Source organism: Pongo abelii, chromosome X (genome assembly GCF_028885655.2).
Source record: "Pongo abelii isolate AG06213 chromosome X, NHGRI_mPonAbe1-v2.0_pri, whole genome shotgun sequence".
Lineage (NCBI taxonomy): Eukaryota > Metazoa > Chordata > Mammalia > Primates > Hominidae > Pongo > Pongo abelii.
Genome location: NC_072008.2, coordinates 56,592,208 through 56,605,477, shown reverse-complemented (window position 1 = coordinate 56,605,477; position 13,270 = coordinate 56,592,208). Strand labels below are relative to the sequence as shown.

General features: G+C 42.2%; 1 protein-coding gene across 4 annotated transcripts in view; it reads right to left on the bottom strand.

Annotated features, from left to right (window-relative positions):
• KLF8 (KLF transcription factor 8) overlaps positions 1-13,270 on the bottom strand; it is a 373,193-nt gene that overhangs the window by 50,157 nt on the left and 309,766 nt on the right. Inside the window, exons 1-2 of one of the 4 annotated variants that reach the window (XM_054544645.1) lie at positions 7,611-8,151; positions 7,197-7,380 (exon numbers count right to left, since the gene is read on the bottom strand). The exons of 1 other annotated variant lie outside the window; for it this stretch is intronic. In XM_054544645.1, coding sequence (XP_054400620.1) covers positions 7,197-7,203 — 7 coding nt within the window. In that variant the 5' untranslated portion in view covers positions 7,204-7,380; positions 7,611-8,151. Of the gene's footprint in view, positions 1-7,196; positions 8,152-13,270 lie in introns of those variants that run through there. 2 more of the 4 variants (XM_054544646.1, XM_054544647.1) reach the window with 2 other exon arrangements.

Below are 13,270 nucleotides of genomic sequence, written 5' to 3'. Positions count from 1 at the left end.
TCATTGCTCTGAATCATTATGTAACATCTCATGTGATCCTCTTCATTACTTCATACCTTTATTTCATGCAACAATCTCCTCCAATAAATTAAACATGGTGGTAGTGTGGCAAGCACAAATAATTTGTAACAATACAATTGGTCCTCATCCATGTTTTGTGCAACAGGTACTTAAGGGAAGAGACCTTGGCTCTTGAATAACCTTTCTATTCACTGACTGAGCAGTGGCTCAGGAGCACCAAGACAAGGCATCCTAGAAGAGTCTTGGACCATTTCAGTTTGTAGAGCTCCAGAAAGTGAGGTTAATGCAGTAGCCAATTCAACGCTACACATCTATTCTAGGATCTAGCTACAAAATTAAGGAATAAGTATGTTATTATTCTTTTAGCACCAGCTGTTATGTATATTTATCAGAACTAGTTTAACAAACAAGAAATAAATATAGTCACATCACATCCCCGCCCATTCTAACTGAAGATGAAACAACCGCATCATTGAACGTATAGGAAGAAACAAGAGATGGAATAATTAGCTCCAAATAATCAAAGTTAAATATATGCTCAGCATCATGTAGACCTTTCTGAAGATACTGTACTTTATTTGTGATGTACAATATTTCAAGAAAAATGGCAAATAGAAGAGAAATGCAGAAAAAAAGAAAGAAACTAGAAAAAAACCAATTTTTATAAAAGAAAACAAAATGGAGCTAGATCAAGAAATGTAGATGATTACATCTGGCAAAAAGGGGGACAGGGAAAAAGAAAGCTAGCCTGATAATTGTCTTCAAAGGCACATTTAAGTATTTGGAGAAAGTAGAACTACTATGTCATTTACAGACATGATGGTTAACTTAAAGGGCAATTTTCTGATGATAATCAAGTCTTTACCAAGAACCTACTAAATAGCCAACACTGTAGTAGATATTATGTGGGAAGGAGGGAGGAGGTAATACCAGAAGGAAGAAAACAAACTTCATGGTCTCTGGCCTCTATCCTCAGTAAATTTGCAGTCTAGGTCAGATAGAAACTGGCAGCCCACTGCAGATGTCGGCCTGGTTCTCACAGTGATGTTAAAGATTAAAACAGAAACATCTAACAACCTTTCAAATGCAGATTTCATATTTTTTAAGAAAAAAATCCTATTTCTTGCTTTTCTAAAAAATCTGAGAGATTTTATAATACAGAGTGTACATTGACACAAGAGAAAAATTAGCTGGAGATGATCAATAGCTGTCCCCTTTAGACAGGGCATGCTTTTCTCATTTTACTGGGCCCTGGCGATTTGAGTTTGAGATCCCAGGTCCATGTGATGAGAAACGATTATGCATAAAATAATAGCAATCAAATATTACAAGATAATAGATGCTGCATTGCTGGATTATGATTTGAGGCTATGAGCAATAATTAGGAGAGGAGGAGATTACTGAGAATGGAATAGTCAGAAAAAAATTCAAATAAATGGTTTGCTTTGAGGTGGGCTTTGAAGAACTAGGACAGTCAAGAAGAAACAGAAAGGAAATCCAGATGAGAGGAAAAGTAAACTGCATACTCCATGAAGGCAAGGGTCCCACCTAAACTGATAGTTTACCTAACCTAAAGTGATAGTTTACCACTATCACCTCAGTTTCTAGCATGATGCTTCGAACTTTGTAGACACCCAGTAAAAGACTGTGGAGTGAAGGAGAGCAGCATAATTTTTAAAAGTGTTCTAAGGAATATATCCTTGCAGTTGTCCTCAGAGTAGAGAGGGCAGAAAGAATCAAGGTAGAACTAGAAGCTATTGCAATATTCTATGAGTACTGCGGTAAGAGCTTACATAGGTGCCATAATCTCAATATTAGACTAGGGGTCAGACAGGTTAAGGCCACCTAGGCCAGATGAGTAACGTGGTGAACAAAAAATACAAGTACTGTTTTAAAGGGGAGGGAGGGAGAGGCTCATCAACTCTAGGCAATTATTGCCAAGAGAGAATGCTGGTTCAGTATCTTCTGATTATTCAAAAGAAACTGGAATTGAAGAATTTTTGTTTTCTTTTGAGACGGAGTTTCGCTCTTGTTGCCCAAGCTGGAGTGCAATGGTGTGATCTCGGCTCACTGAAACCTCCGCCTCCCGGGTCCAATCGATTCTCTTGTCTCAGGTTCCTGAGTAGCTGGTATTACAGGCATGCGCCACCACGCCCGGCTAATTTTGTATTTTTAATATACATGGGGTTTTACCATGTTGGTCAGGCTGGTTTCGAACTGCTGAAAGGTGATCCTCCCGCTTTGGCCTCCCAAAGTCCTGGGATTATAGGCGTGAGCCACTGCACCCGGCCTAGAATTCTAGAATTTTAAGGGAAATCTGATTTTGAAATATTGGCAATCAACCAACTTTTAAAAGTGTGGGACTAGGAAATTTGACACACTGCTGTGAACTGACTTGTGCTGTGTCCACTCACCAAAAAAAAATTAATAGGTAGAAGACCTAACCTAGTGACTATATTTGAAGATAGGGCCTTTAGGAAAGAAATTAAGGTTAAATGAGCTCATAAAGGTGAGGTTCTGATCTGATAGGATTAGTGTCTTTCTAAGAAGACACACCAGAGAGAATTCACTCTTTCTCCTCCCATTTGTACAAAGGTCACATGAGTACAAAGTGAAAAGGTGGCCTTCTACAGGTCAGAAAAAGAGTCCTCACGAAAATCTGACCATGTTGGCACCCTGATCATGGACTTCCAGCCTCCAGAACTGTGAGAAAATACATTTCTGTTGTTTAAGTCACTCAGTCAATGGTATTTTGTTATGTCAGCCTGAGCTCTCTAATGCACTGCTTACAAAAGTTTTTATTGTTATTACAAATAACACTGCAAAAGTTTGGAAATAACTTAAAGATCAATCAACAGAAAACTGTTTAAAAATTTGTGGCTCATTCATATAGTAAAAACCTATGCAGTCATACAAAAGAATGAGGCATTTAAAAAATGTACATATATGAAAATATCTCCAAAGTATATTTTTAAGTAGACAAGCAAGTTGTAGAGAACAATATGCAGAATGTGTTACTATCTGTGTATAAAAGGTGAAGGGGATATATATATATATATATATATATATATATATATATATATAAAATACACACACACACGTATATATATAATAGAAACTACCTCATAAGGTTGCAGTGAAGAATAAGTGTGTTAATTTTGTAAACACTTAGAAGAAGGCATGAAAGTGAAGTAAGCAGTGAGAAAATACAGTTGTTGTGGTATTTACATATATAGTAATATTATATATGTATTATATATAATATGAGCTCACTTAACCTTAATTTCTTTCCTAAAGGCCCTATCTCCAAATACAGTCACAAGCTTAGGTATTAGGTCTTCAACGTATGAATTTTTTTTGGGGGGGTTACAATTCAGTTCGTGTCAGTATGTCAGGTTGCCTAGTCCCACACTTTTAAAAGTTGATTGATAACCAATATTTCAAAATCAGATTTCACTTAAATTCCTAGAATTCCAGTTTCTCTTGAATAATCAGAAGATCCTGAACCATATATATATATATATATCCATCTATCTATCTATAGAAAACCAAACATGATTTCACATTATCTTTGAGTAAACAAATGAGCCCAATACTACAATGTTATTCACACACACACACACACACACACACACACACACACACACACACACATACACATTCATTGCTTGATATACACTAAATATCCCTGGAAAGATTCCTAATAAATAGATAACATTAGTTGCCTCCAGTGAGGCAAAATGGGTGGCTAGAGAACAGGAATAGGAGGGAGACTTTTTTCACCATGCACCCTTTAGTAAATACTGAATTTTGAGCCACGCGGAATGCATTACCAATTGAAAATGCATGTTTTAGTTGAAAGTTTTTAAATTTTAGAGAAAACAAAACACATGTGTGAGCTTTAGTTGGTCTGTAGGCTAATTGTTTGCACCTCTCGCCTAAATTAAGGTGGTGGCAGTTAGAATAATAATAAAGAAATAGATACCAGATACAAAGGGGAAAAAATACAACAGCCATTGGCATCTAATTAAATGAGAAAATGAGGAAGAGGGGAAAGGGACATGAGTACCACAACAACTACATTTTCCCACTGCTTCACTTTCATGCCGCCTTCTAAGTGTTTACAAAATTAACACACTTATTCCTCACAGCAACCTTATGAGGTAGTTTCTATTATTATCCCCAATGCACAGATGGTACAACTAAAGTACAGAGTTTAAATAAGTTCACCATTCCTATGGTCATAGTAAGTTGCAGAACCAGGGAAGTGAAAGGAAGAGTCTTGAATGAGGAATGAGTGAAGAGTCCAGAGGTGATGATGGGCTGTATATTAGAAATGGTGAGTGTGAGGTCACAACAAAATGTCAAATTGCTAGTGATTTGAAATATCTGGATTGGACTCTTGAGTTAGGTTATTGCTCCTTAATAATCCTAGAGCTTGGTTTGCCCACATCACATCTATTTTGTCTAAATACACAAATAACATCTTTTAGTATATTATACAGAACATCTAGCATCTTTCATATATTTAAATCCAGCTTCCTGTCCACTAATCTACATTTCACTTCTGCAAACACACAACAGCATTTAAATAAAACAAAATTTTTTAAATAACAAAAATGATGAGACCACAACTTATGAAACATATTAGATATCAAGCACTGGGTTCAATGCTTTACTTACATTATTTATAATCACAAATTATCACATCATTTTAGAGATGAGGAAACTGAGGCTAAATGATGAAACTCAGTTGAGGATAGTAAACATTAGCATAAAAAATCAGGGAGAGGTCGGGCACGGTGGCTCATGCCTGTAATCCCAGCACTTTGGGAGGCTGAGGTGGATAGATCACCTGAGGTTGGGAGTTCGAGACCAGCCTGACCCACATGAAGAAACCCCGTCTCCACTAAAAATACAAAATTAGCCAGGTGTGGTGGTGCATGCCTGCAATCTCAGCTACTCGGGAGGCTAAGGCAGGAGAATCACTTGAACCCGGGAGGCGAAAGTTGCGGCGAGCCGAGATCACACCATTGCACTCCAGCCTGGGCAACAAGGGCGAAACACCGTGTCAAAAAAAAAAAAAAAAAAAATCAGGAAGAATACCAAACATGATCTCACACTGTCTTTGAATAAACAAATGAGCCCAATACTACAATGTTATTCCCTTATTCATACTCTACTTAACAATAAGATGGTAATCATACTAGATGATCATCTATGTCAATCATCCTAATCAAGTTTTCCTTCATTCACAAAATCATGGCATTGTAAAGCTAGATCTTAGAAGGTCATCTACAGCCCCCACTGCACCAGGCACAGACAATCTGGCAAGATCAAAGATGACTAGGCTCTGTTTGCTACTTTGGTTATTGGAATTCACTTAGCCAATGAGAACCCCATCTCAGAAATGCATGTATTAGAACAATGAGAGTGGTGATGGTAGTCTGCTACATGGTTATTTTTTTCCCAATTTCCAATGTGTCCTGAAAAGTCTAAACAAGAGGGATGTATAGCTCCTGAGGGCTCTGAAGGTACAGCCATTAAGTAAGTTGGTCTTGAGGGTGGACTACATAGATGCACCCGTCATTTTTACTTTTGAGGTTATTATTTCTACTCTTCCTATGTTTTCTGCCTGTCTGCCCTCCAGGCTTACCTGAAGACATTGCTCCCTCCCCATTCTCTGTGTCCCCAGCAGTCGCCAAAGGTCAACAACTCTCAAGGGCTTCCCCATAACTCTGAAGAATGGGATGAGGTCATTTATCTATCACTTGTTTCTGTTGTCCAAAAGTCCTGTTGGTTATATCATTCTGGTTAAGTTGCCCAAAGAATGAGAGGAAAGGCAGGCTAGTAGCCCTTTCTTTGAGAAGTGATGAAGTCTGGCAGAAACAATGTTAAATCAGAAGAAAATAAAACCTGTGTTCTAGCTGCAGCCTTTGGATAAACTAATTCAGTCTTCCTAAGTTTCCTTTTACCACATCTGGAAGGTGTTTTAAGGACAGAAAAACACTAATTTTATCAGCAGTGGTCCAGAAAAAGAGTTCCAAACTGAGTAGAAAAGGGAAGTTAAACTAAGATACAAGTGGCAGCCTCTGCCACATACACAAGATATTTCATCCACCCGAATATCTATTGAGATAGAATTATTAATCTGCATTCTATGGAAGAGAAAAGCAAGGCCCAGGGTGATGCAGCTAATACGTGGTGATACTAGGGTTTCAAAGCAGATTACCCCAAACCATGGCAATCTCCATCAGTTTCAAATCCAAATTTAAAGATTATTCTTTTTGCTCAATTATTACCACACTGGGTGGCAGGTGCTTAATAAATGCCTTTCTTCACGATGAAGACAATACCAAAAGAAATAAGACATCGTGCCTTTGGCCACCTGTTTGGATGTGATTTATTTTTTCCCAAATTCTTAAGGTTAAAAAAAAAAAAAAAAAAAGCCCACAAAAAGACAGCTCCGCCAAGTGGCTGAACAAATGGATTCACTTCAGCAATCACAGCAACTCCCCAATCAGTCTTCCACCTACACAGACGAACCAATTGCCTTGGCCACGTCTTAAAGGGCCGGAGCAGAGCCTAGGCTCCGGCTTCCTTCTCCAACCAAGCTCAGCCCCTCCTTAAAGAGCTGGCACGCCCAAAGCAGCTCCTCCCCCGCAGCTGCTTCCAGGCCTCACTCTGTGCCTCCAATAGCCTAACTTTGCACCTTAAACCACTGTCCCCTCCTCCCTCTTTTCAGAAGCTTCTCTAGGTACCCGCTATGGCTTCAGGGGGTTACCTGGGAGCTTTGGCCTTGTGAATCCTGTTCTCTCTGGTTGTGACTTTGGCTGTGTGGGGTTAAGTCAAAGACAGTCCTTACCGCTTAAGGAGTATTGGAAGTGCCGAGCCAGGGAAGACTAGACTAGACAAATCCATCCATCCTTGCCCCCTTTCACTTCTTCCACCAAGCTCTCTCCTCTCCTTCTTGGCCCTTCTTTGCCCAGCCCTTTAGCAAAGTCATTTTCCCTTGAGTTTCATTTGATTCCACATAGTGTTCTTAACCTTCCGCTCCCGCCCCCACTGCTGAAACCCCAAGTGGGGTGTGTGGGGGGAGCAGGGGGACTGGGAGGGGGATAGAATCTAGACGAAAGAGGTGGGAGTGGGTGGGTATTAGTCCCAGAGTCACTTACCGACCATGTCACTAGCTGAGGACTCCTGAAGTGTCCAAAACTCATGCCGTCCTCCGGGAGGCTCATACTCCTGAGCTGATAGCAAGAGAGCTGTTCCCCTCACACCCGCCCCATTCTGACATAGCGCAGGGCGACGCGTTCTCGTCTTCTCGTTCTTGGGCCCCCACTCCCCTATTTCTCCGGGCTGGAAAATGAGGAGGGGATCGAAAGGGGAGGGAGTCGATTCAGACCCAGCTGGGCCACTCTCGGAACAAGGGAAACAAAGCTCTCAAGCATCCAACCCAAAAATCAGGGTCCGGCAGAGTAGACTTCCTAAAAAGAATCCTCCCCCCTGCAGCTTTTCCTTGGACAAAAATAAAGTGGGTTCCCTGGGCCGAAGTGGCCAGAGCTTAAGGTCCTCCGTTCCCCTTTTACCTCCACCAATTCAGTTCCGGCCAAGCCCGCTCTCCACCCATCCTCTGAACTCCACACACCCTTTAAAAGGAGAGGGCCGGGGGTGGGGGCTATGAAAACCAACCCAACCCCCAAAGCGCTACTTGAACACAAAGTTGAGGCGGAGAAGAAATCCTTCAAGACAGGAACCCACGAGGAGATACCACAAGAGGATCCCTTCACCGCCGCCGTTGCCGCCGCACACCCCAGCGCCTTCCTAAAAAGAAAGAAGGGAGGAAAAAAATGCCGACGATTGGTAGAATCATAGAGAAGAACACCAGCCCCAGGGCAGGGGCTTCAGCGAAAAATGGCAGCAACTCGTGCGGGTCCTCTGGGGCGGGGTTTCTTGGAGGCACCTAGCTGCCCCACGGGGGACCTCGCGCCCCACGCGGGTCAGAACCTAAAGTGCTCTCTGGGCAACCTGAGTGGGTAGAGTGATTCCGTCTTTCTCTGGCCCTGCTAGGCCCAAAGGAGAGGTGTGACTATCGTGAGGACTCCACCTAGGGTGGAGTTCCTTAAAAAGGACAGGCGGCCGCTAGAGGAGAGTGCAAAGTGGGAGGAGGTGGAGAAGGGTGGGGCTGAGAAGGAGGAGGGAGGAAGGAGGGGGTGGGGCGGGGCCCTGGGCAGACAGAGCTGGCCTCGCCTCCGGCGGTCGCCTTCCTCAGCCTCCAGCAGCGGCAGGTATAATTCCAATCAATTTCAGTTCCTTATCTGTCCCAAAATTAAGGCTTGCAAGCACACTGCTTGGTTACCTATTTACTCCGGTTATGCTAATTCTCCAGGGGAGGGTGGTGAAACGGGTATTGGGATTGGGGCTGGGGGCTGTCTAAGAGGGAAAGGATGGGGAAAGGAGAAAACAAAAAAGCTGACAACTGGAAGCGATATTTATCCTCCTACCTCTCCATGGTAACACGAGCAAGGACAGCGAGGTCACAGTGTCTTCTCAGGGAGGAAGCTAAAAGGAACGGAGATTGGAGCTGGGTGCATTTTCTAGCAAGAGATAAGCCAAGGAGGTGAGGGCGAAGGAGTAGGTGGGGAAGAAGAAGGAGTTGAAGATGATCTGTGAATACAGCGTGGCCCAGCAGGGAGACTTAAGAAAGGCTTTCTCAGTCTCCCAGATACCAGACCTCTAAGAATAGAGTTCTCAACCCCCTGAGACCGCCTCTCAGCCAGGCATTGGCGAAGATCCCCGTAAAGCTGAATCCACAGGATAGGAGCCATGTTTCCAGGATTTCTTTACGCTTGCCTGAAAGTCTCTCTCTAGCTCATTTTGATGGGAGGCCAGGAAGTCACAAGCAACCACAGCCCATTTTCAGTGCCTCTTCCCTACCACAATTCTTTTAAAGAGGAGGAAAAAGAAGAGAGACAAGAAAAAAAGCAGAGGGAGGAAGAGCAAAGAGACAGGAGAAATAATAATATCTGCCACGTATTCAGCACCTAATATGTGCAAGTCCCTGAGCCAGATGCTTTTACATTCAACATTTCCCCATTTAGTCCCAGTAACAACCCTGGGAACTAGGTACTGTTATATTCTCTGTGCCCTTTATTTTAAAAAAATAAGGAAACGGAGGGCCACAGCCCTGTACTTTCGAACACATAGGTCTACTTGCTTAGTTGATATTTCTGCCTAAATGTCTTCTGTGCATCTCATCTACCTTCCTTTCCCCAAAACACTCTGTTCTTCCTCCTGTAGTTCACCAACTACCTGAATGGCACCACCATACATCCAAGGCAGCATCCTGGAACTCATCCTTTAACCTGCCGTGATCTGGCCTTTGTCTACCTCTCAAGCAGCAGAGATTTCGCTGTTCTCCTGGGCTTAAACTGGATTACAAATCCCTGGGAATTCCAAACTGTTTCCAATCTCTATGCCTTGGGTTGCTTTACTTTCTCTGACTGAAATAGACTAAGCTCTCTGTCCACCTTTTTTTCTTGCGCGTCCTTCCAATGAATCTATCCACTTTCTTGAAAGGACTAACTCACGGTCATCTCCCCTCCTTACTTAATTTCTTCAGGCAAAACTGACCATTGCTTCCTCTGTGCCCTTCTCTACCTCGGGGCACATATTTGTTGGTATTGCCTCCCCCTACTAAACTATAAAGTCCTTGAGCTGAAGCACCAGACGATCTCATTTCTGTAACTTGGATGCCAAATTATATTATTATGAACAATAATAATAATTATTGAGCATTAACTATGTACTAAACTCTGTTGTAAGCCTCTTATGTATATTAACTCATTGAATCCTTCTGACAATCCTATGAGTAGACATTGCTATCCCCATTTTACAGATGTGGAAACTTAGTGACAGGTTAAATAAATACACATGCATATGTATTTGTTTCATAAAAGAATGTCCCTATAGTAGGGGTTTCATAAATAACTCTCTATCTCACTATATCTCTTCACCACCACCTGCACCCCTGCCAAGCTTACAAGGTAAGATATATTGAGATGGAATCACACAGAGAAGTGTACAACTCTCCACGCCTTCATTTAAAAAATTTACTTTATTCCTTGGAGCCTTTGTTTCTCAATGTATAAAATTTGGGGAGTATTATCCAATATAGGATTCTCACCACTACAGCACTGTTTTGAGCAATGCTGAAAAGTTTTCTCTTAGATTCAAGTGTGTGAAAGACATTAAGCAGTTTATATCAATAATAAATGCATTTTTGTGACGTGCAGACGAAAATGAGTAGATTGCTGAAGTAACATTTTGAAGAGTAGCCACTACTGGCCCTGAATACAGTGGGTGTGCCTTAAGGTCATCGAGTTACTTTTTCAGCCTGAAATAGCTTTTCAAGAAGGTCAATCCATACACAGATAGCTTAACAGTTTATATTTTATTAAAAGTCTTTTTTGTTAACAAATTTATTTTAAGCTCTAGCTTTTTGTTTGTTTTAGAAATACTGCCTCAACTTTATTTGTGGGGAAAACTTAGACCTTAGATGGCAAATTCAGTTTTTGAAAAACTTGAAGTTATTGAAACTTGGAAAAACAAACCCAAGATCCTTTCCCATCTGTTCTTTCATCCACTCAGTCAATAAAATGTATTGAGCACCTGTGCTTTATCAAGAACAATGCTAGGTGTTGGGGGGCGGTGGAATGAGAACATCCATTCTAAGAGGATCCAGTGGATGAACCCTCAATTTCGCTGTACGCACACAGCCTATTAGTCCACATTTCCCCTTCAAGTCTTTTAGAGATGGCCTCTGTCTCACTCAAAGTAGGACCCAAAGATGGTTCACAGGGAGCTATGAAACCCATGACCACAGTTAATGTCAAAGGCGGGAGTTTGCCTTTATATTCTTTTACTCTTGACACATAGAAATAATCAGCATGTGGTTGGTGTTGTCTATGTCACACAAAAGGGTGTGAGGGAGCAGGTATGGAGAACTAGAAGTTTTGATAAATTTCCCTGTCCTTCTAGGAAGCACCTCAGGCTCTCCTTTCTTTAGCTGGCTAGAATAAACATGAACCAAACAGCAACCTGCGATATTTTCAACTCCTTCCATCCCACCTTATGTGTGAGGGAGACTGCTTGAAGAAGCAGCCTGTGCTTTCCTCTATATATCCAAGTAATCAGATGAAGAGTATTAAATTAAGTGTGAAACCTAATGAAAAGCAGCTGAGAAATATGCAGATACGATTCTGGGCCCACATATGCTGTTCTTCCCTTCCTCTCTTTCTCCTCTTCATCATCCTGCTTCTCCTCCTCCTGAAAGCCAGCTGACAAACTACCAGGGTGGAGCCCAGTCTGAGGGCTGGAGGGAAGGGAGGAGGAAAATCCTCAGTAAGAGGACTCCACCCTCTCTGCTCCCAGTAGAACAACAACAATGAAAAAAAGAAGGCTTGAGAAGCTGGGCCTGACAGGAAGGTGGGGCAGAACAGGGCAAAGTGAGGAAGGGTGGGTAGATGAGAGGGGAGTTAGGACCTCAGCTGGGTAAAGCTGGGCTGGGGAATGGGAGGGAAGTCAAGCAATATATAAACAGAAAAATCTGCATTCATTAAATCACTGTTGTTTGTGGAACAACAAAAATGTAGCTAAAACCAGGGCATAGTTCAGACCTAGTGGGAACAAAATTGTCCTCCTCACCCACTTTTCTTCTTATTCCACAGTTCCCCAGAGAGCATATTCCTTCTGCGAGCTCAGCTAGAAGGAGACCTTTTGCCCCTCTGCTAATGTTGAACCAGTGTTAAGTTCCTCACATGTCCCAGAGGACAGCACTAAGGTTACTGCCAGCAAAGGATAAAGATATTTTGGAGAAGGAAATCTAGTTAGCTGAGAGAAGAAAGCCTGGAAGGAGATTGCGGGGATAAAACAATGATTTAGATTGCAAACTGTGCAACCCTGGGCAAGTGCCTTCACATCTCTAAACATCACTTTCCTCACCTATTTCTTTTAAAGATATCTTATTACTTCACAGAATTGTCAAAAAGATTAAATAAGATGCAGAGGTGGCTTTACAGTAAAATTAATGAAGCTTAAGCTTTACGCCCCTTTCCAAGACTCCGGGAGGGATCAAACATTGTGTTTTTCTTAAAGATGGTCCCCAAAGTGGTGTAAGCTTCCAGCCCCACAAAACCTAGATTTGCCCCAGATGAGATTATAGCCTACAAAGCACAGTGTCTGGCACAAAGAAAGCTCTCAGTAAAGGTTAACTAATATTCATAGCAATGGCAACCGTGAAAACTACCAGCTTTAGGTTGAGTCTCTTTCTAGTCATAGATAGAACATGCTCCTGTGTTCCCCATAACCCTTGCCACTGTATGTATAAATAAACCAGTTTATAAAAATCAGCAACTAAACTGCTTGCTTGAGACATTCAGAGGCATGATTAAATTTGGTTTAGGAATGGCCAATGGGCCAGAAACATGTGGCCAGGGTTTGAAATTCTGGCACGGCACCATCCCAGACAAGCTCTAGCAGGCCTGCTGAGTCCTATAAATTTAGTTGTGCCTCAGGCTGCTATCTTTATGAGCAAGGAGCTTGACTAGGTAGGTGTGTGTGTGTGTGTGTGTGTGTTTGTGTGTGTGTGTGTGTGTGTGTGTGTTGGGGCTAGGGGGTTGAGTATGTATGGGTTTTTAACTCCATTTTAGACCCTAGATACCACCACACCCATAAATTGGAGGAGGGAAGAGGGAAGAGACCTTATAATCAACAATCAAGTCAAACCAGAAAAACTGCACCTGCAGAAAAGGGATAACATCCTTGGCCTTGTCCCCAAAGTGTATATTCCTGAGTCAGGGAAAGAGCCTATTGTGTATACAAGAAAAAGACTTGCAGGCGGGCACCATGGCTCACGCCTGTAATCCCAGCACTTTGGGAGGCCGAGGCGGATGGATCACGAAGTCAGGAGTTCGAGACCAGCCTGGCCAATATGGTGAAACCCGGTCTCTACCAAAAATACAAAAATTAGCCAGGCATGGTGGTGCACACCTGCAGTCCCAGCTACTCGGGAGGCAAAAGAATTGCTTGAACCTGGGAGGTGGAGGTTGCAGTGAGCTTAGGTCGCACCACTGCACTCCAGCCTGGGCCACAGAGTGAGATTCTGTCTCAAAAAAACAAAAAGAAAAAGACTTGAATTACTGCTTTAATATTAAACAAATAAATATATGAGATTGTCTAAGGAAATGCA